This window comes from Pezoporus wallicus, unplaced genomic scaffold (assembly GCF_028554395.1).
Source record: "Pezoporus wallicus isolate ANWC-B61680 ecotype Strahan unplaced genomic scaffold, APGP_CSIRO_Pwel_v1 contig_8376, whole genome shotgun sequence".
In the NCBI taxonomy this organism is placed as follows: Eukaryota; Metazoa; Chordata; class Aves; order Psittaciformes; family Psittacidae; genus Pezoporus; species Pezoporus wallicus.
The window spans coordinates 487,337-514,892 of record NW_026641603.1 but is presented as its reverse complement, the minus strand read 5'-3'; the positions used below and the strand labels follow the sequence as shown (position 1 = coordinate 514,892).

The following is a 27,556-nucleotide window of genomic DNA, read 5'->3' as shown; positions in this document are numbered from 1 at the left end:
CCAATTTGATAGCTACGTATTCGTTCGTGTAGAGGTTCTTTCCTGCAGGGGGAGACACCAAAAAGGCAATTGAAAGCAAGTGAGCTGCTGCATCAACCCCACTGCACAGCCTGCCCAGGCCCCAGGGGCTGCAGAACATCCTGAACAGGTTCGGCAGCTCCCACAACACATAAACAGGCCTCAAGGAACCAGGCAGAGCAGGAGCCCACTGTGGGGAGTTGCAACATGCCTGGTAATTACCCCCAGGTGGGGTACATGGATTCCTCTGGGATGGGCAGTGCTGCTGGGAGGGGGCAGCTTCCCAATCCACACCTGCAGGGATGAGACTGGCCAAGGCAGGAGCAAGGCTGGGCTTGATGTTTCTCCCTGCCCCAGCCCTGCATGCAGAGGGCCACCCTGCTCTGGGAGGGCTGTCCAGAGTTGGGGATGCTGCTCTGTTGCCCTTGGGACCACGCAGAGGGTGGCAGGAAGGAAAGACCCCCAGGAGCATGGGGGCAGCTCAAGGCTTTGCAGCTAGGAAGGGTCTGAAGACACAGTAAGTAGGTGGAAATCCCTTCCCCAGGCGTGGGGTCACTCCTAGGGATGGCACAAACATCCCCGGGAGCATCCTTTGGGATGCTCCCACCCACCCCAGGGTGCAAGGGAAGCCAGGAGCAGACCCATGCATGAGGGGGAGCTGAAGACACCAATGTGCTGCAGGGAGGGTCAGACAAGTGCCTCCAAGCACCCAGGAGAGCTGCAAGGGCAGCCAGGACACCCCAAAATCCAGGAATGACTTCCAAGAGAGCTCAGCACCTTCACAGCACTTTTCACCCCCATAACTACAGAAAAGCAGAGCTAGTGGTGTGTGCACATCATCCTGCTCACCCAGGCTGGGACAGCCAAGCAGGGGGCATAAGGAAGGTATCACACCCATCAGTGCAACTTCTGCCCCACATCCATAAAGGCTAAAAGACTGAAGAGGTTTGCAGAAATAGCTCTGAGGGCCCCTTGTGCCCTTCAGGGCCCCGGGGAGATGGGAGTTAAGGCAGCAGGTTCCCTGCAGGGCAGCAGAGCTGCAGCCACACTGCCGGGTGTGTGCGTGGCTGAGGGAGCTGCATCTGTCTGCTCGGATCTGCTCCAAGCAATTTGCTCAGGGAACAAACTCCTCCTGGCATAAGATTTCATGTGCTCTGACTGCTGCTCTGCACCTGAAGCAGCAATAAATCCTCGCCCGCTGACACCAGAGCCAGCTGCTGAGCGCCAGAGTTGGTGGCAGGATTACGGGAAGAGGGATGAATGGGGGATATTAATGGAGCAGCTCCTCCCAGGGATGGGCTCTGCAGCCAGAGGGGCTCAAGCCTGCTGCCTCTGGTCCCATCCCTTGTTCCTTGGGAGCAGAGCCCGGCCCCTCCTGGCTCCAGCCTCCTCTCAGGCACTTGTAGGGAGCCATCAGGTCCCCCCTGAGCCTTCTCTTCTCCATCTGAACCCCCCAGGTCCCTCAGCCCTTCCCCATCACACTTGGGCTCCAGGCCCTGCATCAGCTCCAGTGCCCTTCTCTGGCCCTGCTCCAGCACCTCAATGTCTCTCTTGCAGTGAGGGGCCCAGAGCTGAACACAGGATTTAAGATGCGGTCTCACCAGAGCCCGGTACAGGGGCACAATCCCTGCCCTGGTCCTGCTGCCGCACTGGTGCTGATCCAGGCCAGGATGCTGGTCACTGCCCTGGCTGCCTGATTAGTGTCTGGGTTAGAGTCCTCCTCTCCAAGCCCACCCCAAAGCACCACAGAGGAACCGCCATGAGGCCCTGCTGCGAGCAGAGCCTCACTCCTGAGGACACAGGGAGCTGACAGAGGCACTGGGCTGCAGGCATGGGAGCCATCAGCCATGCTCCAGTCACCCCTGCTGCCACCAGCTTCCTCCTGCCTTGTGCCCTGGCAAGGAGGCAGCAGATGAGCAGGGGGGACCACAGGGGCTGAAGGCAGTGGGTGCTGCCCAGGGGACAGGGACTGGCACTGTGCTTGTGCATCACCCAGCATTCCAAAACCAGGATGAACATGGAGGGGCAGGAACTCAGCATGGCTCTGGCAGCCAGGAACTCCTGCCCAAGTCATTCCTCTGCTGGCTACCCACAAAGGCCACAAACCACGTTTGATTTTGGACACCTCTGCCCCTAGGATGACACTTGTTTTGGTCCAGGGCAGCTGAGCAGCAGCACCTGAAGGACAGAGCAGCACCCACCTGCTTTGGGAAGACCACCTCATCTTCCTGCATTCCTGAGCCCTGGGAGCTGAGGAGGCACCTCCTGCCTTTTATTTTATTGAAAGGCAAATGTCCAAAGAAGATGTGGGAGCTTTTAAACACTGAGCTACAGTTTGCAGCCAGCCTGCCTTGAAGAATGAATTCCTCAAGGAATGAATCCCTCAAGGAATCCCATTCCCAAGGGAAAACTGGGTGTCCAGCCACAGCTGGAGAGCATTCCTGCTCATGCCACCACTTCACAGCAGGATCCCTCTGGTCCCTTGCCATTCATCTGCAGTTGGAGGAATCCCTCCTTTCTGTGAGGTGCTGAATGCATTCCTGAGCCCTGATGCAGCTCAGAGGCACACCTAAGGAAGAGAGATGTGATTTTAGGAGAAAAGCCACATAGCTGTGGCTTTCACTGCTGTGATGAGATCCTTTGCTCAGGCCTTTACCATGCTACAGCCAGGCACTACAAGAGTGCGACACGGCAGCAAAACCATGTGAGGGATCAGAAGCTTCTCTTGCTGATGGCAAGGACAAACTCTCACAGCAAGAATCGACCACTGCAGAGCCCCAGAGTGAGAGCTCATCCCTTCAGCCACGAGCAAACAGCACACTGCTCCCAAAGCCCTGCAGCAGCTCTGCTCTGAGCAGCCCTCACTGCCAGCTTCACAGATGCTCCTCAGATCCCCTGGGAGACTCGTGTCCACCTCGGTGCTGTCCCCACAAAGCAAGGGGGAGGCCAAGGCAGGGGTCCCAGCCACCCTCAGCACTGAGCACATCAGAGAACAGCCACAGCCCCAGCTGTTTCAGAGTCAACTGAAACTGATCCCACTTAGAGCAACCCCTGGGTCTCTCTTCAGCACTGGCAGAAACAGATCCTCCACTGCTGAATGTGGGAACCTCTCGGCTGGGTTTTAAACAGTGTTTTCCCAAGCTCTGCAATTAAGTGGTGATCCCATAGGGAATTCGGGATCGGGACAGTTCAGCCTGGCACCAGCCAGTCTGTCAGCTGGGAAGAGCTCTACCATTAACTCCCCACAGATAGGGGCAGCCCAGCGAGGTGGGAAAACTCTCCCCACCCTCTATACAGTACCTGCAGCCCCCCACCTCCTGCTCCTCCTCAGGCAAACACCCTGCCCAGATCACCACGTCCCTGTGGGGCTAGCACCGAGCTGGGCTTCAAAAGGTGCTGCTTAACATAGCACAGAGCAACAAGGCAACTGCTGCCCCAGGCTCCCTCTGCCCCTTCCCAAAGCACTCACAGACAAGGCCAACGCTCCATCGGCATGTTCCATGTGCATTCCTGGGGACATCCTGACCACGCTGCCGGGCACTGCCACCTCTCCCAGCTGCCTGATGCCAACCCAAGAGTTGACAGCTTGCTGGAAGCCTCCTGGGACAGGAGCAACCTACCCACCCTCCAAACAAAGAGTCTGCTTGAACCTGCCAGACTTGGATCAGCATGGAAAGTGACCATGGGAGGTGTCTGGGTTTCATTCAGCCCTTTCTTTCACCCGCATAAAACGTGAGGGGAGTCTCTGAACACCCAGCTTTAACAACCAGAGAGCTCACCCAGGATAAAACACTGACTCTTCCCAGCAGAACCCACCTCCCGAGGCACATGGTGCAGCTAGTGAGGACACAGCAGCATCCCATGAAACGCTGCTTGCTAAGTGTTCCTGGACTGAGGGGGGACGGGACATACACATCCAGGCCTGCACAGGCCACCACCACTTCCAACAGACAGGACTGAGCTGTAACGCTCTCCCTGACAAACCCAAGAGTTAACAGGTATGGGGAGGAGATGGGCACCATGTCTGGATTGGGTCCTTTGGTTCTGACAGGCTTTGAAAGACTGAACACAGCATGAAAGGGCTGAGGAAATCCGTGAAGGAAGCAGGGGCTACCTGCGATGTGCAAGGCTTCAACACTGGATGGCCGGTCAACACCCTTGGTGCTGATGGTCACAGGCACCCTCCTGCTGCCTGAGCAGGATGCCAGGGCCCAGGGAGGACAGAAGATGACCCTTCTCACCTAGACGGAGCTCTCCAAAATTGCCACATCCAATCTTCTTGCCGACCCGGAAGTTGGGACCCACCATTAAGACTCCCGAGTTGGTTCCAGCACTCCGGCTTCCATGACTGCTCCTTCCTCCACCTGCCTTGGACATCCTTTTACCTTCCTCCAGCTCCCCTTTCCCTCCTCTCTTATCAAAATCCATAAGTTTGTGATACCCCGGCCTCTCCACGGTTACGCTGCTGCCATACAAATCCCAGAGCTGCCGAAAGTTGAGGGGCGAGGAGGACAGAAGCAGGGCTCTTCCTGGTTAATACACCATCCCGGGGAGCAGTGGGAGGGCTGGCTGTGGAGGAGGCGGGGGAGGCGGCCACACAAGGGTGCTGGGCTACTGAAATGTTAGTGCTTCCCAAGGTCCGGCCGGGATTGTCATCGTCGCCTGTTACAGGGAGGTCTTTGGTGGGGAGAACATCCTGTGGAGAGGGTCCTCCCAGCGCGGCTCCTCGGGCTCCCAGCTGTAAGAGGACAGGGAGAAAATCAGCACAAGGAAACACGGGGGCAGAAGACAATGGGAGGCTCCAGGCTCCTACCCCCAGAGCCCCTCCAACACCTCCCCTGCGTTACAGGTAACCCACAATGATGAAGGGATGCTGCAGCCAAGGGGTGGGAGAAGCTGGGGTAGCAGGAGCATCACAGGGGGGCCTCACATCTATGATGCAGGCACGACTAAATCACAATCTGGCCAGGGCAGGAGGTGAAGCACTTCATCACCATGTTAGAGCCAGCAGAGAGTCATGTGGGGAGAACAGTGTCCCCATAGGGAAGGGCTGATGGCAGCCTGGACCTTCAGAGGTACCAGCAAAGCTGCTCAGGGCCAAGCTGCTGCTGGTCAGACTTGATCCCCCCCTACCCCAAGAGTAGAGGAAAATCGAACCATGGAATAGTTTGGGTTGGAAGGGACCTTAAAGCTCATTCAGCTCCAACCCCTGCCACGGGCAGAGACCCCTTCCACTGGAGCAGCTTGCTCCAAGCCCCTGTGTCCAACCTGGCCTTGAACACTGCCAGGGATGGGGCAGCCACAGCTCCTCTGGGCACCCTGTGCCAGTGCCTCAGCACCCTCACAGGGAAGAGCTTCTGCCTTGTATCTAACCTGGACATCACCTGGTTTACTTATAACCCATTACCCCTTGTCCTATCACTACAGCCCCTGACGAAGAAAAGACACACATAATCCTCTGCACCACAACACAAACCACACCAGGCGTGCCCCTTCCTACGAAGCGAAAAGAGGATATTCTGAATGCTGCTTGTGCAGAGGCTGTGCCCAGCTGAGTCACAGCACTGCCCCCAGCATCAGCCTCCGCTGCAGAAGGGCCAGGACCTTTTGTGCCAGAGATGTTGGGAGAGGCCCTGTGCTTGAGGCATTCCCCCTTGGCCTGTCCCTACAGGCCCTTGTCCAAAGCCCCTCTCCAGGTTTCCTGGAGCCCCTTCAGGCTCTGAAGCTGCTCTCAGGTCTCCCCTTCAGGAGCCTTCTCTTCTCCAGGCTGCCCCAGCCCAGCTCTCTCAGCCTGGCTCCAGAGCAGAGCTGCTCCAGCCCTCGCAGCATCTCCGTGGCCTCCTCTGGACTCACTCCAACAGCCCCACATCCCTCTTGTGCTGCTGCCCCAGAGCTGGCTGTAAGACTCAGGTAAAGTTCAAGTACTGGGGAACGAGGCCTTCCTGTGGGATGGGAGCCCCCTTCTTCCCCCACAGCACCTCTGGAGCAATCCCAGAGCACAGCAGCCTGGTCTTCCAGGGCCACTCACAGCAGGTCAACCCCTGGGGACCACCCTGCTGCACCCAGTTCATCTTGGCAGAGGGAAATTGAGGCACGCTGAGCCTTCCAGCCTGCCCAGAGCCAGGCAGCGAGGGGCAGGCAGCAGCCTGGGTTCCATGCCAGCAGGAAGCGGGGTTGGGAGCAGCTCTGGAGCAGGGCTTCCCTGCGCTTTGTTCTCCCCAGCCCTGCGCGCACACGGCCCACACGTGATATCCTGCTCATTCTTTGCTCCCCCAATGGTTTCCGCTCCAGGTTCGGTGCATGGCCATGCCCTCCCACCCCTCTCCTGCTTTTCCCCACCTCTCGCCCTCAGGCAAGGACATGCAGGAGCAAGGAGCTGCCGGAGCAGGTGGCACAGCATAGCTCTCCCCAGGCATTTTGGGAACCAGCAGCCACATACGAGGCAAGGGGAGGCAGCGGGATGCGTGGGACACGTTCCTTCACATCCCGTTTTGGGTTTGAATCAGACCTTTATGTTCCTTCCCGGGGGATTTCAGGCCCAGACTGTTTGCATAGAGTCAGGCGGCCGGCAGCCAGAGCCCAGGGAGTTCCAGCCCCCACGCTTGGGGTTATTTGGTTTACAAGAGTTATGGGCCAGTCTCTGCAAGGGAATTTCAGACAACGAAGAGACACAGACCCAACAGAATGGGAAAGATTAAGCCTGTTTCCTGTGAGCACTGGGAGGCTGCACTGACCTCTCCCCGCCCGGACGAACACAGGCAGGACTCTCCAGCAAAGCCCAGCTTTGGGAGCAGCTCTGCTCAAAGCTCCCAGCTCCAAAGCCCAGTTCCAGACAGCCCCCAGCCCTACAATGCAATTCCTGCTTTCCCAAAGAGGGGCGGGCAGAGCAGCAGGAAGCCGTGGCTGAGTCAGGCTGGGGCGAGCGATGCTTCCCCCCGGGATGAGCCATGGGGAGCTCAGGGCTGGCAGGAATCTATTTCTACCTCCAAAGAGCACCCAGGAGAGGCATCAGCTCACTGCACCTCAGCACCAAAGCAGGACCCACCACCCAGGGACTGGTCAGGTTTTCCACTCTGTGCCATAAAGAGATCTCTAGCCTTTAGAACTGAGAACAACCTAATCAGAAACAGAAACCTTTGGTAAAACCCCAGGACTCCCACTGCTCTGGAGCGAACAGCCCTGCAAAACCTGTGTTTGTCACAACACAGCAGCCTCTGCATGGGCAGCAGGGCCTCACACTGCCCTGTCCTGCCAGCCCAGGGGAGCAGCACCACGGGAAGATGCCCCTGATAATCAATAGTTGCATTTTTGAACAGGAATCCTCACCCAGAAGGTCACATCGAGGCAAGCAGCCTCAGAAAAGCACCTTCGAGGCTGGATTTGTTGGCCTGGTATCAAATCTGATGCAAGATGAGAGTAGGAAGACTTCTTTCTCTCTTTGGAGGGAAGGGAGAGGATGAATAAGGAAAAAAATACAAAACTGGCCTGAAATTTGGTAGAAGAAATTTCAAAGTGAGGTCTTCAGCCAAAGGAGTGCTGTCCTGCAGTGTCTGCACTGCAAGTGCTCCAAGGCAGGGAGCCTGAAAGGGAAATGAGCTGCAGCCAAGTGCAAGTGCCTTCAGCAACTCCCCAAAACAGACCCACAGACAGTGAAGGGGCAAACCCATGGCCAAGCAATGGCTGAAACCCAAAGGGGTTCATGTTGGGTTTGATGCAACACTGGGTTCTTTCTACTTGCCCCGTAGTTCTGAGCATGCCAGGGCTGCTCCAGTCACATCTCCAGGCTTTTCCCTGCAGTCAGGGGGTGAGAAAAAGGGATTGGGGATGGTTTGTTGTTTTAAGTAAAACGAAGCAGCAGCTGTGATTCTGGTGCTAGCCCTCGTCTCTAAGACCTGGAGACTGCAGTGTTGAGGCTCAGCAAGTTCCTGACCACATCTGCAAGCATAAAATGCTTGCACACCACCATCTGGGGCACATTGTTCTAGGCCTTTGCTACCCACGCTGTGTTCCTGCCCAAAAGAGGTTACAATTAAACGGGGCAAGACAAAAGAGGGGAAGAGGAGGCAAAAATAGCAGCCCAGAGCAGGGAGTGAAGGTCAGGAGCAGGTCCATGGTGCTTCTTGGAACAGAGCCCAGGCGTTCTGGACCAGCCAGCACCCTCAGGATGCTGCTACCAGCCATGGAGGCTTGACCACAGCGAGCCCTTATCTCCACAAGTCTTTGGGCTGGTTACTTGAAGCTGTTTTCCCCGTGTACTCTGTGCTTTGTGAGCAAGAAATACAGCTGCATGCAGATGAAAGAGAAAAGCAAGCTTCTTGAGAGCACAAGGAAGAAAAGCCCTTGACACTACACAGCTCCAAGTACAGATCACTGCCAATTAAAAGCTAAAAATAATCCCAAATACTCTGATGTCCCAAAAGACGACCCATCAGCTGGCTCCCAAACCCAAAATGCAGACCAAAAAGCAACCAGTGGCCTTACACAGCTGAAACCAAACCCCAACACATTTTAAAACTGGAAGAGGCAGATAAAGTCTCAGCTTGCAAAGAGATCAAAAGTCTGAAAACAAAGCAAGATCCAACATCTTTAAAGCAAGTACAGATGGTCCCAGATGACAGCTCCAAAGGTTTGCAGTTAGAAATGGATTCCAGTCTCTAGTGTGGCAGCCAACACTGCTCATCCCAAACAGGGACACGCTGTGCCATGACACAGAGGTTTCCCAAAATGAGGGGCATGGAAAACCTCACCAGGCTTCCCACAGGAGATCCCTGTCATGGGCATGGGCCAGCTGGAGGCAGGAGTGATGGCATGCGAGGGACACAGGGCAGGAGGACCAGGGCATCCCTAAACAAGCTCCCTGATGCATGAGTGCTTCCTAGTGCATGGAGACCACTACAGGGCTGCTGGGGCCCCTCTCCATCCAGCCCACCCCCTACACAAGGCCTCCAGGGACCCAACTAAGCAGGACAACTCTTGGTACTCATGCATGGTCCTGATCAGGGGCCTTACAGGTTAAGCAGGTTCAGGAGGCAAACAACTCATCTGGGGTGTGGGAGCTATAAAAGGAGAAAGAGATGGGGGGGGCAGAACAACCCCAACCAAACAGGCTCATTCCAACCTAATGCTGTGAACTGTAGTGGTCCTGAGAGGTCCTCCTGAGACGCAGGTTTGGGCCCACATCTACATTCTCCATGGCCCAGGCCACCATTCACACACATGCCTGTGGCAGTGGGGAGCAGCAGGAGCCAACACAAGCTGCAGGAACAAGACAGCATCCTGCAGACAAAGGCTGTTCCAGCTTCTCCAAAGGCCAAGATCTGGCCGTAAAGTCACCTTCTCCCACCAGCTTTGCTCTGGATCAACAAGGAAAGGAAGAAACCTTCTGGACTGTTGCAGTCCAGCAGAAACCTGTGGTCTGCAGTGCCCTGGGCTCTACAGGGCTGGCTGGGGTCCTCTCTCTGGGCTGAAGCTGCTCACTTCTCTTTCAACAGCTGAAGGAAAAACCTGTCCACACAATAGGGAAATCCAGTGGATTTTCCAAGATGTAAAAATAATGCTAACTTCTCCTACCCTGGCAATTTTGTGTTCAAGCTGTATCTGTCCAAGCCCCAAACCACCAGGATTAAAAAACAAAAGTAAGTCAAATACTAATAATAAAGCATTTGTGGTTTTCCCCCCAGAGCTGTGCTGTGCTGGATTTTTCCTCCTGGTTTCCTCTTCCAGCTATCCCATCTATGAAGCTTTTCTCTAAATTAGAAGCATTCCCTTGTTATTGGCTATTCCCTTTCCCAGGAGATTTTTTAGACACTGCGAACTTTGGTCAGCTCTTAACCTACAACAGATGAAGCTCCAAATCGCTTCTTTTCTCCCAGCTTCCAAACACAAATACAGCTTTTTCAATATATCTTCATTTAAAAACAGATCTGTGCCACACTGTCCCCTCCACAACCCCACGAGCAGCAGTTTCAACCTCACAGCAGAGAACTGCTCCTGCTGTAGAGGAGTCACAACTTGAGGCCTCACCAGCACTCAGCAAGTTCTCACCACACGAAACCAGTCCTGACCCACATGGGATTTCACCGAGTTCCTTAGAGGATACCAGATGACAAAGGCAAACCCAGCAGCCTGCTTTAGAAGCAAAGTCTCAGCTGTTCCTCAAACCCAGCACCACAATGGTGCAGCTGGTGCTGGGCAGCCAGACATCCTCTTGCTGTGTTCATGACCCTGGAGTGCACGCAGTGACCCCAACTCAACTCCAGCCCCGAGAAAGAGTGGGAGCAAAGCTGAAACCTGTTCTCTGAACATAAGTAGTAAAAAAAGGGGGGAAACCACCAGTAGCAGTGTTTTCAGTTTCTAGTAGAGCCCAAAGGCAACATGCTAAGAGTCTGCAGGACCTCACGTGAAAGTGTGAATTCCCTGTTGTGATTTTAGAACAGTTCCCTCCCTTTTGAGATGGGCATGGAAGAGCCATACAAGCCACATGATGGACATCTCTGGACCAGCAGGCAGGGGACTTCACCCTCGAGTGTGAACCACTCGCACCGCAGCTTGGTGTGCACAAGAACTCCCTTCTGGGCAGCAGGCAGCAGGACATGTCTGTTCCAAGCCTTACAAAGAAGCAGCTTCTGGCAGCAGCTCAGCAGTAATTATTTTGCACCAAAATTTCTTAATGAGGAAACAGGCCCCTCTGTAACCACCAGGAGCGGGACTGTTGCAGTGAGTGTCTGCTCGCTGCTTGCATAAGCAGAAATGGAAATCAATGTGCTTTGGATAGTCCAAATTGAGAACAACCCAGATCCTCAACGTTTCTGAACACAAACATGCTTGCAGAGTCAACAGCTCTTCCAGGGCAGGTCCTGAATTTCTCAATAAAAGCAGCCACAAAGAAAACTTCACAGAGCATCTCACCACCGCTGCGAGGTGCTGAATGCAGAACCACAGAATGAACTGGGTTGGGAAAGACCTTTAAGCTCATCCAGTCCAACCACTGCCCAGCCCTGCCAAGGCCACCACTGACCCATGGCACTGAGGCCTTGTCTCCACACTGTGTGAACACTTGCAGGGACGGTGACTGCAGCCCTGCCCTGGGCAGCCTGTTCCAATGCCTGAGCACCCTCTGGGGCAGGAATTGTTCCTCAGCTCCATCTAAACCTGCCCTGGGGCAGCTTGAGGCCGTTTCCGCTTGTCCCATCCCTTGTTCCTTGGGAGCAGAGCCCAGCCCCTCCTGGCTCCAGCCTCCTCTCAGGCACTTGTAGGGAGTGATCAGGTCCCCCCTGAGCCTTCTCTTCTCCAGGCTGAATCCCCCAGGTCCCTCAGCCGTTCCCCATCACACTTGGGCTCCAGGCCCTGCACCAGCTCCAGTGCCCTTCTCTGGCCCCGCTCCAGCACCTCAATGTCTCTCTTGTAGTGAGGGGCCAGAATTGAGCACAGGATTCAAATCTTACTCTTTTTGTTGGATCCCTGTTTAAAGCAGTTACACCTGGATGGAAAATATTAACCACACTTCACCAAGGAGCCGGAAATATCGTGATGGAAACTTCAGCAGCAGCACAGGAACCAAGCAAAAAGCTGAAAATACTTCTCTAGGAAAATTAATAATAGTAAATACACACATGCTAAATTAAGACCAGATCTGAAAACTAGGCTGGAGAAGACAAAACACAGCACAAGTTAAACACATCCATCCAAGAACCAAGTGCCCAAGAGAGTCGATGCACATTTTTGGGCTCAGCCACAAATTTAAACTTCCAGTGACAGAATTCCTAACATCCACCAGAAAACACACGGAGGCTTTATCAGAGAGACTCAAAGAGAAGCAGCTTTAGGGCTGACTCCACAGAGCCCACAAAAGGGGCCTGACTGTACCCCTTGATTCACCCCTTGTGTAAACACACTAAGCCCCAGGGCAGCCACCTCCCTGTTCTCAAGCCACATCCACCTCCGGAGCCATTCCCATGGTCCCCATGTTGAATCCACACTGTGTGGGGTTTGCAAACCTGTGCTGGAAAAGCAAAACCCCTGGTTGCAAGAGAGAGTCAGGCAGCAAGACACCCATCCACCTCCTACCTATCATGCCACTGGGAGGTTCACAGCATCTTCTACCTGCTCTCCGCTCCAGCATCCCTTCTCCAGGACCAGCAACAGCCATCCTCGGGGCTGCTGGGCCAGGAGAGGTTCTGGGGCAGTGCTGGAAGATGGCAAGATCAGCAAATAACCCAACCCCAGCCTCAGCCTGCTGCTCACTGCTCGTACAAGGGTCACTATAGTGCTCCTGCTCACGGATGGAGCAATTTCTGCCTGAGAAAGTGCAACTTGCTTTGCTGTTACTGTAAGAGGGACACCGCAGGTAACGTGTAAGCAGAGCAGCAAACCTGGTTCTGAACAACAGAAAAGACACAGGCTCACCTCTGCCCCTGCGTGCGTGAATTACCTGCTCCTGCAGAATCTAGAGCATCAGTTCAACACAGAACAAAGCCAATAGGATGCTGAAGTGGTTTCAGTTTTATTAACATCAAGTCAGTGGTACTGGAAGAAAGGAAATGCATTACAAAGGCAAGTCCCTGGCTGGGAGACCTCTAAAGGACAGTAGTCAGAGCCCCAGTTTTCCATCCCTTCCCACAGCCATATGCTTCAGCGGTTTTCCTGGGACACATCCCAGCCAAGGCGCTGACATTGCCTTTCACCACGAGAGCTGGACTCAATGAGGCAGCTCATACATGGAGACACTTGAACCGTGGCCTGAGCCATCAAGTCCCTCGCAGGAGCTGGGTTCTGCAGCTCTCCAGTGAGCTCCTGTTTGAACCAAACACCACATCCACAATGCAGCAAGCTCCGGTTCCACACTGGATCAGATCAAATCCAGAGCTGCAAGGGAACCAGCTGCCTTCCAAAAGTTCCAATTCACCAGTGCCGTGCCTTCCCCTTCTCCTGCTCTCCCCTCCACACGTCTACCATGCGTGACGTAAAGAGCAGAACCCGATTCTTTTCCAACCAGTCCCATCCTGCCCAGTTCCTGCACCAATTCCATTGTCACAAGCGCACTCATCCTGGGAGGGAGCCTGCAACCACTTTGTTTCTACAGTCAAGACCCAAGCCTGGCATTTACTCCACTTGTGCCCAGAGCATGAAGCACGACACTTCATCCAGTTCCAACCCCTGCCACAGGCAGGGACCCCTTCCACTGGAGCAGCTTGCTCCAAGCCCCTGTGTCCAACCTGGCCTTGAGCACTGCCAGGGATGGGGCAGCCACAGCTTCTCTGGGCACCCTGTGCCAGCGCCTCAGCACCCTCCCAGGGAAGAGCTTCTGCCTAAGAGCTCATCTCCATCTCCCCTCTAGCAGGTTGAAGCCATTCCCCCTGGTCCTACCATTATGAGCAGCAGCATGAAGGTCCATGCCTCATCACAGCAGGACAAGGCTCTGAAGAAAGCCCAGGCAGAGGTGCTCTGGTGTGCATGAGACAGAGGGTCCCACTGGATGGTGGGGTGAGATCTTCCCCTTCCACCATGGGATGGCTCCTCACAGCTCTGCTGACAAAGCACACACCACCACTGTGTCCCACAGGATGGGCAGCAGCAGAAGGGCAGCAGAGGACACAAGAAGTCACAGCCATCCAAGCACTGTCTCACAGGCAGCCATTCGAGAGCAGAGGAAGAATGCAACACTTTCGAAGATGTCCTCAGATCCCACAGCCTTGAATTCCAAGTGTTCTTCCTTCTGGCATTGCGAGGGATCAGCTGTATATAGAATGAGGGGCTCAGTATCTTCTCTCCAAAGGATAAGGGGCATTTCTCAACTCCTTTCCTTATAAACAAAGGAGAATTCCTGGATGCATGTCTCCCTTCCCTTCCTTTCCTCCCCAAGCCCCAGCTGGGTGACAGTCTCAAATGCTTCCATCCACCTGGAGATGATTTCCTCCCCGCAGAGGAGCTCCACTGAACAGCAGCATGGGGAGCCAGGGAGCAGGACACCAGAGTGACACACTCAGCACTTGCTCCTCCCCACGGCCTTTGGCCAGGCTCCTAAATAACCTCAGGAGCAGGAGCCTGGGACAGACTCTGCCCTCGGTCACTCACACCATGGGTCTCCCCCACAACACAAATGGCTTGGAAGTGGCCAGAACTGTCTCAGCATCCCTGAACAACCCAGAGTGTCCCCACTTGCTCCCAAGTTCTAGGGAGCAGAAGATCAATGTTTAGCAGAGCATTAGCTCTCAGCACTTCCATTCTCCCTCCCTGCAGCCGTGCAGCCCCAAAGCAGGCACAGAACAAGCTAAAGCACTCCCTGCACTCACCAGTTAACAGGCCAGGTCATAAAGCTGCTCCCACATCAGGTGTTCACTCTTCTGGAACCACCAACCCTGCAGGCAGGACATCCCTGCTGCCCAAACTGGAGTCACACTGCAAGTCCACAGCAAACTTTCTCTGAACCACAGCTTCCCAGGAAAACCCCCTCTTGCTACCCCTCTGTCCACCACAGTCCAGGCCACCAGGGAACTCTGGATGACACCGGGTGTCATCCTGACCACATCTGTCACACCACATGGGACAACCCACAAGAGCCAGATGGCTCCAGGGGCTGGGGATGTCTCCTTCCCTTAAAGGGGTAAGCAAACCCACAAGGACCCCGGCTCAGCAGATGGGATGTGTACATCCAGCCCAGCTGCCAAAGGCCTGTGCCCTGCAAGGACAAGAGGGGTGCCAGCAGGTTCCCTGCTCCCATCTGGGGACTGTCACTCTGCAGGGATCTGCTTGGCCTCCTGTCATGTGTGTCGCTACCAAAGGCTTTTCTGTCAGCAGGATCTGGGTTGGCACAAGCACTCTGAACAGTAGGATTTTTACTTTTTTCCCCTAACCCATATCCTCTTGACAGAAGCAGGCTGAGGAGCAGCTGCACCTGCAGGTCCGGGGTGGCCTTTTGCAAGGCAAAGTGGTAAAAGATGGGGTGCCTGCATCCAGTTCTCTCTCTAACCACCAAACTACAGCGAATTCCAGCTCCCCCAAGGTCACATGGAAGGGGGAATAATGCCACTCTGCTGTCCCAGCACAGGAGCACCCTGGAAAGCCCTGGCACAGGGTGCGTGGGGGGGGTGTCATTCCCACTGGTGACAAGGGCTGTTTCCATTTCTGGGCTGCAGAACTGCAGCTCTGCCAAACTGAGCTGTCCCACATTCAAGCAAACATCATTTCCCCCTCTGCTTTCTTCCCCAGGCTGCTCGAAGCCCATAGGTTTCCTCTCAGTTGACTGCCAAACCTCGAGAAGGAGGGACGGAGGGAAGGGTGAGCTTCTGGGGAGGGGTCACAGGGAAGCCTCTCCCCAGAGAGCTGCCAAACTCCTTGTGCCAAGCTCCAAAATCACTTCCCTGATGCAAAAATCACCCAGGAGCTGGTTGCTGTCTCAGGTAGCTGCTCCCAGCTCTTCATCCAAATGGGGACAGCCACCACCTTCCAAGACCAGCAGCAGGACCCACAGCCCAGGCTGGAAGGGGAAAGAGTAGCACCAGGCAATTATGCTTTGCTGCAGAGTAACTGGGGCAGAGGGATGCTCTGTGGCACGACAGGATCCATCGGCTTACATGCAAGAGTCAGCGAGCAATCCATGAGGCAATCCTCTTCCCACCCCCTCTATTACAAGGCCAAGCAGCTCAATCCATTCCACATTTCTCCTTGCAACCTCCTGAAGGCACAGAAGCAACCTGCTTGTTTTAGAGACAGGGAAGCAAAGTGCCCGTGAGCTCAGAGAAGAGGAGGGAGGTAAAGAAGGGCAATTCCTGACTCATTGGAGACTAAGTGGGACAAATTCCTAAGACCTAGACAAATACCCCTGGCTTGCAGGGAGAAATGAACTTAAGAACACAGGGGCCAGAGACCTACAGCCCATTTCTGGTCATGCCACAAACTGTCCAGGGTTTTTCCCTCCTCCATCCCACACACAGAGGATCAGACATGCAACCCTTTATTAAGCACCGTGACAGCTTTGTGGATTAAGGACTCGGTGTGGTTTGCCACAAGCTCCACATTCCAAAGGTTGTTTCTCATCTGCCCTCTTTGCCCACCTGTGTGCATTTTGCATAGGATCAGATGGCCAGGACTGAAACAGGGACACCACAGGAGCAGCTACAGCTAAAAGGTGGCTACAGAGGTGCTGCAGACTGGGAAAGGAAACTTCTTAAGGGCTCACCCAAAAGACTACTCTCAAACAGGCAGAACTAGTGTGACCTCACCGGTTCCCCCTTTACCTTACCTGCTCAAGACCTTCTCCTCTGGGCCCTACACAAAGGGCTTCATTTATAAAGCCAGAGTGCTCACCCATGTGGAGGAACAGGCAGGATACACCCCCCAGGAGGACCCATTTCATCTTCCTGCTATTAATATCCGGAACATGATTTGCACGAACAAAGTGTCCCTTCTCCCTCATTTCTGGGCTCTCACTTCTCTGATTTGTCCCAGAAATCCCAGCCAACATACATCCATCCTACTCCAGTGCACACTGCCATCCAAAACCCCAAACTTGCCTTTCTTTGAGTTAATCACTCCTGAATCCAACTCCCATCACCTCTTCCAGCTCCTGCAGACAGGACACAGCTCCCTATGCTCTCTCATTCGTTATGCAGCCAGTCTGTGGGCTTAAACCCATCAACACTCATTATGGAAACAAGCCAAGACTTCCTGCAGCTGCACAGTGCTGTTGGGTGCCCACTCACAGCAGCCCCTCTGTGGCCCTTCAAAGTGGGAACACAACTCCAGAGGGGCTCTGGGATGTGGTGCAGACACCACCAGAGCCTGTGGGTTGGATGGACACAGCTCAGTTGTCACCACTGAGTTATCACCTCCATTACAGATGGTACAAGGTGCCTGCAGAACATGCAAAAGGGGGGAAGTCTGTTTGCCACCTTCCTATACAGTGTCTGATCCCCTTTGGAGCTGGATGGGGCTCTGACAAAAGCCTTTGCTTCCCCAGCACCGAACCTGTGACTAAAAGCCACAGCTGGACTTGGCTCTCCCTCACGTGGCTCCAGGCTGCGACTGAGGGCTGCCTACAAGCCCTCTGCTACACTGGAAGGATAAAGTCCTCAGCCTTTCAGAGCTGGGCTGAACTCTGCACACAGGAACCCAGGCGAAGCCTTCCCCTTGGGCTGGCTTGCAAACAGCCTCTGACGTGGCTTCAAGAAAAAACATGTTCTTTCTGGATCTAAGCACAAAAGAGTTAAACACGGCCAAAAGCATCCAATCAAGAGCACAGGAAGTTAGGGCAGAGGGTTACCATGTAGCTAAGGAAGCCCAGATTTCACATCCAGACCCAGAATTACCAACCTGCCCTGCCTGCAGAGGGGCTGCCTGCTCTGACTGAGGCACCTATGGAGCTGGGAACAGAGGAGCAGGCTCCTCTCTCCATCACCATGTCCTCATGCACCACAACCAGCCCATACAGCCCACATCGATGCCAGCACAACCTGAGCTGTGACATGCACCACCAGCATCCCAGCGCACAGCCCCACAGAGCTGCTATCAGCACTGGCCAACAGCAGCAAACATCCCCCACAGGCTCACACTGGCTGAGCAGTGATGTGTGTGTATGTGGAACACTGTGAGAAGCATCACCCAGAGAGGTAAGAGAGAACAGGAGGAGCCACAAGCACCTCATTGAGCAGGTCACAGAATGTAAGAATCGATGAGGTTGGAGAAGACCTTTAAGAGCATCAAGTCCACACCACTGCCAAGGACACCACTGCTGCTGGGTTCAAAGAACAGGAAATCCTGCCATTAGCAGGATCCACTGCAGAGTGGATCACAGTTCAGGACCTCTTCCCACTAAAGAAAGCAGAAGCAGCAGAGCATTACTCGTCCCATAAGCTGCTTTTATCACTGAGTTCCTGCCCGCTCCATCCCAGCTGTGCACAGCAGCCCTGGTTGGGAAGCATCTCCAAGCCTGTGCCTTTAAAGCCTGGCTGCAGCGGGCGCAGGACCGGCTGCGGGCTGCGAGCAGTGAGCAGACACACCCTGCTCCAGCCCAGCACACAAACATTTCCTCTTGCTGCTCCCGTGCTGCAGCACAGCCTCAGCCGCTGCCGGACCTGCCAGAACAGCAATGCAGCCCGGTCCACACAGACCTGCAAACACACGCATTGCAACTGCTTCCTGACCCTGCCCCCAGCAGCGGGCCTTCTCCCCTCAAACTTCTTCCTTAAATCAAATATTTAGAGTCTAACAGGCATTCCTCATCACAGGCACAAGTTAAATATTGGCCCTAAAACAACAGCAAGTGCCTTTAAACGACTGTGGCTGGAGAAGCACTGCTCTGGACTTTGATTTCTGGCTCTGCACAAAAACAGGAGCAAAGCACTGCGTGTCACAGTCTTCTCGCAGGAGAAGACAGATTTCAGGCTCTGTAAGTCCCCTGCCAGGACCACAACCAGCAGCAGGAACTGTTCCCTGCTTGAGCCTAACCACACTCCGGGTGCCTGTCTGCTGTCACCGAGCCAAGCCCACTGCAGTGCATCCTCTGCGCTCTGCACAGGATTATTTTGAGTCTCGTTTCCAGGTCTGCACTTATATATACTCAGAGAGACATTAGAGAAGACCTGCTGGGGAGCATGGGTGCCATCCAGACTGCAGTGATGGCATTTGCAAGTGTTGTCCTTCCCGCTCTGGCTGCTCTATCACCTTTCTCCCAAGATGCCCACCTTTCCAGTGCAGACAATGCTCTGGGCTGTTCCTCCTCTGCAGACAACTCAGCTCTTGCAAGAAAATATCTCAGCGTGGTAAGAGCCCCAGGAGTCAGAGAGATGTCAGAGAGAGGAAAGGGCGAGGAGAAAATACAACATGCAGTGAGGTCAGTACACCTGAAGCACAGCAGTTCTGGGCTCTGGGACACTGTGGGCATTTTCCATGCAGAGCAGGGCTCCCGTTGTGACTCTGCAGCAGAGCTGGGCCTGGCCTCACCCCAAAGCAGCCCTGTGACGCCAAGCCCAGTGGCAGGCAGGACTGCTGCAATTCCCTCCCTGCTCACACAGCTCCTGCTGAAGGCAGGCCTGAAACCACCTGAAACCGGAGTGTGATCCAACACAACAGGGCTGCCCAATGTTTCTCCATGGCAGAATGCCACAACAGGTTTACCCAGATTTAGGCACAGAAAGGTTCCTGCAGCACAGACAGCAGGAACAGAACAGCACACTGCACAGTAACCCCCATTCATAGGGTTTATTCTAGACCCAGTTAAGTTCAGTATGGTGTGTGTTAAATAAGCTTCATTCTGCCCTCCTGAAATTGGTGCCTGCAGATCTGGTGAGCCTGAGCAGCATTTTGCTCAGCTCTCCCCACTCCAAGCAGCAGCCTGGGAGACAGAGCAGGGACCTAAGCAGTGGAGAGCTGCTCCCTGGCAACATCCCCTGCTATTGGGTGAGGTGGAGAGTGTGACAGTCTGCTCTGCCTCTGTCTGCACCCTTCCCTGCACTGAGCATCCTACCACAGCACTTCAAGCTGGAAAATCTGCTGAGGCCTCTGACAATCTTCTCCCCATCAGGCAGATACCCCTATGAAAACAGCCTGGGTTTAAAATCAGCTGCAAGTTACCCTGGAAGAAATGTTAAAACTCCCATCTCTCCACACACTTCCTATTCCTTCCCCAGTGACTGAAGCCCACTGAGCGACGAGCTCCAGCAAGTTTGTGCAGGAATTCCCAAGGCTCAAGGCAGGGACTAGTCTCTACCTGTTAGCAACAACACCTCTGGTGCCTCGTCCCACAGCACACTGACCCCACACCCACCAGAGCTGACTTCTGCTGCTCAGCTGCTGGCTGGCAGCAGTCCCTTCCAACACACACACCATACCTCTGCTTCCAGCACTTGTCCCAGGTCACAGCCTTCATATTCTCTGTACTTGGGAACAAAAGAATGAGGCTTCAACTCAAACCTGCATCACCTTCAGGATATGGGGAATCAGTATAGTTGAGGGTGGGGGGATTCCAGCAGAGCCTCAGCCTGCCCCTCGCCCACACGTATGGGACAGAAGGTGCTGGAAAGCACCATCCTCTCCCTGCATCAAACCGGGGAAGCCAGGCAAAGAGTATAAACTCTGTCAACAGTCCATGCTGAAGAAAGAAAAAGAAAAGGGGTTTCTGGCTTTGTAGTTTATACCTCAGTACCACCTCAAAAGCAAAAAGCAGTGGATTTTCCACCTGAAAATATGGGGTAACAAGTCTGTAAGAACAGAGCTTCTGAGCAGGACAAAACCATTACCTCCCTGCTGGCTTTGAATTGGATTAGCACTGACCTTGCAGAGCCCAACTAACAATAAGACTTTCCAGCCTCTGGACTGGGAAGGGGATCAAGTCCCCAGAGCCATGGCCATGTTTCCAGGGGACCTGCAACCCTCCCAGCAGTGCTGCAAAGCTCTTCCAAAGGAAAGCTCCACAAAATCCAAGTTCAAACCAACCTTAACACTTGTTTATTAAGTGCAGAACATCCCTCTCGGGCTGACAAAGCCTGGCCATCACCTGTCAACTGTCTCATTCACTGTCTGGAAAGCAAAAGCCAGGCCTCCCTCATTAAAAACCATTACATAAGGTTAAATAACAAAGGGCCACAGGACACGTGGGCATGTAAAAGTGAGCAATCACAAAAATTAATGCTCCTCTCCTCCAGCCTCTTGGTGTCAAACACCCCAAAGAGCACAACCAGCACCTCATTTCCAAGGTCTGCCTGCAACAATGTCCTGGCTCATGCCAAGCACTGGTGTTCAACTTACTGCCACCTCCACCCCACAGCCACCAAAGGGACGCCAGCCTTTCCTGGCTCTGTCCCCACCGGCGGGGCTGGATTCTGCTGCCTGACTGATACTGGAGAGGAAGCTGAGGTCTTGAACCCTTCCCAAGCCTGAGGCTCAGCTCCTCCGGACCTCGCGGGCCAGGACTCCACTTCCCTCACGTCACCATCATCACGCAAGTCCCCTCAGCAGACGAGCTCATGGGAGCCCATGGGTTTCTCACAGCTGAGCCAGCCAAGACCTTCCTTTCCTACAAGAGAGGATGTTTATGCTGCAACATGCTAAGCGACATGGTCTGACTGCAGCAGAGAAGGCAGGTGTCACCAGGGGACTGCCTGGAAAATGCAACTGTCACCAATCTTCCAGCAGAATACAGACTGCATGGGCACCTGGGAAAGCTTCCTGGACGCATGGAGAACATTTGTCTTTCTGGAACCAAAGAAGCCAGTTTAAAGTCTTGAAAGAACTAATTGGATTCCTCTACTCCAAGAGCAAACTCTCCTTAGTGTAGGCCACAAAAGAAATCACGGACATCTTGCTCCATGTAGCATTTTGAGACACCTTGCAAAGTCTGACCTACAAGCTTCAGCTTATCTGAGGAACCACTTCCTAAATGACACAGTGTGGGATCACCTGGAGTGCACCCATGTGCTGCAGGCTTCCCTGCAGGAGGCAGGAGACACATACCGCACTCACACCCTGCACTCTGCATCCCAATTCCCTCTCTGGCCCAGCAGGACTGGGGGGAATCACAGCTCTGATCCGAGACAAGCCTTGAAAAGGCAGCCCCACGTCTCACCCTGGCAGCTGATGGGGTAGTGAAGACAAGGCAAGAGAGAGCCGGGAACATTTCAGCATGATGCATGCTCTGCAGGAAGCTTTTTTTAAAGGCAGTTATTAAGAATAATGCATCACCAGAACATGCAAGGGAGGGGCTGGCCAACAGGAAGGGCTGCAGCCTGCGCAGGCATTCAGAATTCCCCAGGAGATGGAGGGCAGCTTAGTGGGAATGTGGGAGCCAGGCAGAGAGCCCCAAGACTCAGCTGGCCCAGCAGAAAGTCACCTTTACACCTTCCTCACAGCCAAGTCCTACTTCTTTCTCTCCGGTGACAGACCAGCTGGAGACACAGACTGCCCATAGGAAGTATAAACATCCAGTGAAATGAAACCCCAAAACTATTTATAAGTATGCAGCTTTTCTAACAGGAAGGTAACTTGTTCTCCAGCAGAATCCTTGAGCTGCTGACACTGGCTCCTGCTCCTCCCTTTCCAGCTCCCAGGGTAGAGCAGGACCAAAGCAGTCTCCAAACCACGCCACGTCTGGTCTGGGCTCAATTTCACAGCTTCTCACTGCGCCCAAGACAAGCCAAGTCTGCCAGTCAAAGCTCAATTACAGGGCTGTGGGCAGAGCTGCTCCCACAAGCTCCGAGGAAAAAGCCGTTATAAGCACATGAAGGAAGCTCCTGCATTGGCACCCGAGTCTCCCCCCTCTCAGCAGCACTGTGAGGGAAGAGGGTTTGAGTCCTGATGCAGCTGGAAGTCACAGGAGTAGCACAAGGCAAACCAGGCCACTGCACCCTGGTACCAAACCTCACGTTCACCAGCCCTGCTGAGCCAAAGGAGAGCATCTCTTACACAGCCCTGAGCTCTGCCCCTCTCCTGTACACACCCAAGAAGGAGCAATGCACAGCAAGGCTTGCTGCTCACCCGAGGCTTCCTCACCACCTCCAGGAAGCCTTTAATGCCTGTAGTGCTGCAGCTCTTCTACCTGAAAAGCACAGATAAACAGCTTCCTCCCCAGACTGGCTCATGCAAGCACTGGTCCTTCTAGCAGGTTGTAAAGCCCCCAGACTGGATGCTAGGGACATACCTGGATGGAGCAGCCAAAGCAAAGGCTTGCTGTTCCAGCACAGCTCATCAGGGCTCCTCCTGGCCAGGAATACCACAGGGGGCAGGGGGAGAAAACTACAGAGCACCATCAGGCCTGAGTCCAGTAAAGATGTTTACAGGCAGTTGCTCTCAGACATGGTCTCTTCCAGCCCAGTGGGGCTGGAGGGGGTGGGAGGAAAACACTGATTGTCAGTGAGCACAGCCCTCATGTCATTCCCATTGATCCGCTGAGTCACTCCCGTATGAACAGTTTTGACCACCCTGGGGCTGCACAGGAGCTTGGCAGGGGAATACAGAGCATGAGGTGATGCAAAGCCTCCCCACGTACCGACACCAGCAGAGACAAGCACTCGCAGGGAAGCACCCAGAAACCTGCTGCACTGCAAGTGCCAACTTCCTCCTCTCTGCTCGCTCTGCTCAAGAGTGCTGCAACAACGAAAAGCAACCCCAAACCCACTGCAAGGGCAGAGCAGAGAGCTCCATTCAGTAGGACCAGAGAAACTGCTGCACGAAAGAAAGTCTCCCCTGCAAACCACCAACTGCACCCCAGTTGTTTTGATGCAACTGCAAACCAGAACAGCAGCTGGTTTGGCAAAGAACCAACACAACTGATTGATAAGGCCTTACAGATTTGTAAGCTAATGAGAAGGAGATCAAACCCTGAGCAGACAGACATGGGACGGCAGCTGTCCCTCCAAGCTAAGGAGACAATCCCCCCAGGGAGAACTGGGGGCTCCCCAAGTGCACAAACCACCACAGACCCCAGAGAAGCTGCCAGGGGCAGGTTGGGGTTAGATCATCCTCATCCACACAAGACTACAACCCACCCAAAGGCCCAAAAGGTGCCAAGCAGCAACAAAACCATCGCCAAACAATGTTCCTCCCTATCGCACCGAATTCAACCAAACCCAAGGCAGCTTTGGCAAGTTCCTCCCAGCAGTCGAGCCCATCCCGCCACAGAGAAGGCCTCTCCACAGGATCCCCACAGAGGCCTCCTGCCCTAATTTACAGCAATTCTTTTTCAGACACACTGGCAAACACCAAACGTTGTCTCCAGTCTGTTATATAAGGCCTGATTTTGAAAGCTCTGTGCCGGAGACGGGGGCTCACTGCGTGTGGCAGGGCGATGGGACAGTCCAGCTGGGAAAGGGACACACACACTCCTCCGAATGCACCTCCAGATGCCAACCACTTGTTGTACAGAAGGAAAACGAAGGGATTAGTTCATGAGGCAACTTCCAAACACACCGGTGCAAACCACTCACCAGCCTGCTGCTGTTTCGCGCAGGGTTTCACCTGGGTCCCTGTTACCTGTAGTTTGCTCAGAACACGTTCATTTCATGGCAACTTGAAAGAGGTTTAACGAAGTTTGGGTTTTAACTCCAGAAATACACAGCAGGTCCTCATGCTGCCCAGAGCCATTCCTCAAAAGAAAAGACACCTTCCCAAATACCACCCCCAACTTCACATTCTTTGCCCCCAGCCCCAAGAGCCTCACTCAGTTCCCTCTGCCAGTCACCAAACAGGAGGCACAGGCCTCTGGCGGCCTGGCTCCACAGGAGAGCTGCTTCTCCTCCTCAAACCTCTTTTCTTGGCTGCCTTAGGAAGGGATAAAGTCAGCTCCTGTTTGGTGGGGGCAGAAGGGGGAGGGTTATTTTTCCTGTTTCTCACATTCATCCTCACTCACTTCGCTAAAGAAAAAAAAAAAAGCTATTTTAAATACCAGATTCAGCACGCTCCCTTTCCACAAATAAACACTTCCCAAGCCCTCTGGAGAGAGGAAAGCCACATACAAAGGAGCCAACATCCTGCGAGGCTCCGGCTCCACCGGGCAGGCCGGGGCAGGGCGCGGGCCCGGCGGACACAACGGGGGCAGGCCCGGCCCCATCCCTGACACCGACCCGGCCCTAAGGAGGCCTTGGGAGAGGGGGGACCGCGATCCCCGATGGACCCGGACCCCTTCCCCAGGGCCATGAAACAGGCACGGCCGAGAGGAAACGGAGCCAGGCGGCGCTGGGCCCTCCGGCCCGGCCCAACCCGAACCCCACAGCCCCTTCAGATCCGCGGGCCCAGTCTGACTCCCCCAGGCCCAGCCTGTTCCCCCCTAGCCCCACCACCCCTGCGCCCCCCCCCCCCCCACCCGGCCATGCCTGGGCCTCCCCACAGCACCTACCTCGCCCCGTGGCCCCTCCAGCTCTCCTGGCCCTGCCTGGTGCCCACAGCCCCCCAGCCGGCGCCCCGGGCCCGGCCCCCGCCAGCCCCCGCCTGCGGCACCGCCCGGCCCGGCCCGGCCCCCCCACTCCCCGGCACTGCCCGGTCCCGGCCAGGGGCGAACCGCAGCAACAGGGCACAGCCCCGGGGCTCCGCGGCAGCCGTTACCTCGGCGGGCCCTCAGCGGCGGGCCCCGCTGCCGCTGCCCCGCGGCCGCCTGCCCATGGCGGCGCCCCCGGCCCGGCTCGCCTCACGCCGCCTCTCGCCTCCCCTCACCACTCCGCCGCCAGCCAGCCAAAACGCTACGCCATCGGCGTAGGCTCCGCAAGCACCCATACGCCCCCCGCCAAGCCGCCGGCGTAAGCGCCCTTCCTGAATACCAACTCCAAAGCGGAAAGGCCCGGCGCAAGCGCAGCCGACAAGAGGGTGGTGGCGCAACGGCGTTGGCGTAAAGTGAGTTGGAGAATAGGAGGCTTGAGGCGAGCGACGTGAGGGAGGCTTTGCGGCAGCCAGGGGGCACTTTACGGCAGGACCGCGCTTGGCGGCTGCTGGCGGAGTCACCGTTTAACTCCGTGGTGCCCGGAGGTCGGAGCGCTCCGGTACCGGCCGTGGGGACAGGCCCCGGTACTGGCCGTGGCACCGCTGTAGGGTGAGCTACAGCCCCGGTGTGGGGTGATCGGTGTGGGATCAGGGAATAACCGGGGTGGAAAAGACCTTTAAGAGCATCAAATTCAACCGTGCCCAGCAGTGCCAAGGCCACCCCTGACCCATGGCACTGAGGCCTCGTCTCCACACTGTGTGAACACTTGCAGGGCCGGTGACTGCAGCCCTGCCCTGGGCAGCCTGTTCCAATGCCTGAGCACCCTCTGGGGCAGGAATTGTTCCTCAGCTCCATCTAAACCTGCCCTGGTGCAGCTTGAGGCCGTTTCCTCTTGTCCCATCCCTTGTTCCTTGGGAGCAGAGCCCAGCCCCTCCTGGCTCCATCCTCCTCTCAGGCACTTGTAGGGAGCCATCAGGTGCCCCCTGAGCCTTCTCTTCCCCATTGGAACCCCCCCAGGTCCCTCAGCCCTTCCCCATCACACTTGGGCTCCAGGCCCTACTCCAGCTCCAGTGCCCTTCTCTGGCCCCGCTCCAGCAGCTCAATGTGTCTCAGAGTGAGGGGACAGTGTGGGATGTATTGACCCAGGTATAGGGGACAGGTCCTTATACACAGCTGAGCACACCACTACAGCAGAGCCCTGCATTGTTTAATATCTCCATCAGCAACACAGTGGGATCGAGCACACCCAGCAAGCTCAAGGACAGCACTGAACTGTGTAGCGTGGGTGACACACTGGATGGAAGGGATGGGAACCTAGACAGGCTGGAACCTCATGGAGTTCAAGAAGGCCAAGGGCAAGGGCAGGAGAAAGAGCTCAATGCTGGTGCTTGGGAGATGGGATCTTCTCAGCACCACCCACACCTCTGCTATTCATTCCCTTCATAGGGCGTAATAGCAGCACCTTTGGTAAATGCTTACTGGGCACCTGTAAGAGTACAAAGCACATTGTGCTGCTGTCACACCTGTCCCAGCACACAGGATGAGCTTCAGCCATAAACACGCTGTTGTTTTAAAGGAAAGAAAAAACAACATCAGGTGGGAGATACTGGAGGGAAACAGATTTCACCATTTCCCTCTGCCAGATCACTGTGGTTACCTAGGAACAGACTTCTCTGGTGCAGCCAGTTCTTCTCATCAAGCACAGGATGAGCATTTATTGTCTTGTGATCAGGAGAAAAAAAAACAAACCACAAACAAACCTCAGAGCTCCACAAGTGACAGGAAACATCGCACACAGACACGCCACGTGCTGCCGAGCACGACCAGGAGCCAGGTCCAGGTTAATGGTGTTAGAAATCTAATGTAAACACTTAAAAATGTACAGAATCCCAAAGAAAAAAATAAACCTAACCCACCCCAAATATGCCATGTTCAGGCAGAGTGTTGTCAGCTTTCTGGAATTACAGTTCCTGGCACTGAAGAGGATGGAGGGGGGATGAAAGGTGGCAGATCCCAGCCAGAGAGGTTCATCCAAGCTCTGTGGAGATCTTGGCAGTGTATATGAATGGGGCACGAGTTTGGTGTTCTGCTCCAACCATTTTAGTGGGCTCCTCTCTGGCATCAAGCATTTTCAATATGACTGGGGATGGGTACTTCAAAACAACACCGAGGGGGGAAAAAAACCCAAGGTGAAGCAGGATGTGGAGTCCCCAGCACTGCTGCTCAGCTTGGTTCCTCTGAAACCTCCAACCTCACACACTAAAAAAGCACAGACACCAATTCCTTCTGAAGAACTTTGGCAAGAGGCTGAGGATGGCAAGGGGCAGGGCTGGAGGGAGCATAGCACTCTGGAGCACCGTGTTCCAGCTTCCAGACATGGCCAGTCTTGGTTTAATGAGCCAGATTAAACCCTCCTCGCTCCCCTGTAGTGCAATTGTATTTCCAGGGAGTTAGTCACCAGGCAGGTCTCCTACCATTGATGGCAAAGCAACAAAGAAAATCACGCTTGACACAAGACAAAGGCACCTAAAAGCTTAACAATGGGGTTGGGTTGTGTTCTGGTAAATTCAAGCACATTGCACATTCACAAGGCAAAAGCCCTCACGCTGTGTTCCCAGCTCATGGAACCCCCAAGCA

General features: G+C 54.8%; 1 protein-coding gene across 3 annotated transcripts in view; it reads right to left on the bottom strand.

Moving 5' to 3' along the window:
• CSNK1G2 (casein kinase 1 gamma 2) overlaps positions 1-25,272 on the bottom strand; it is a 32,411-nt gene extending 7,139 nt beyond the window's left edge. The window contains exons 1-3 of one of the 3 annotated variants that reach the window (XM_057424581.1): positions 25,156-25,272; positions 4,260-4,756; positions 2-42 (exon numbers count right to left, since the gene is read on the bottom strand). In XM_057424581.1, the coding sequence (XP_057280564.1) occupies positions 2-42; positions 4,260-4,446 (228 nt within the window). In that variant the 5' untranslated portion in view covers positions 4,447-4,756; positions 25,156-25,272. Of the gene's footprint in view, position 1; positions 43-4,259; positions 4,757-25,047 lie in introns of all 3 variants that reach the window. The other 2 variants (XM_057424580.1, XM_057424582.1) reach the window with 2 other exon arrangements.
• Positions 25,273-27,556: the final 2,284 nt, after the last annotated feature.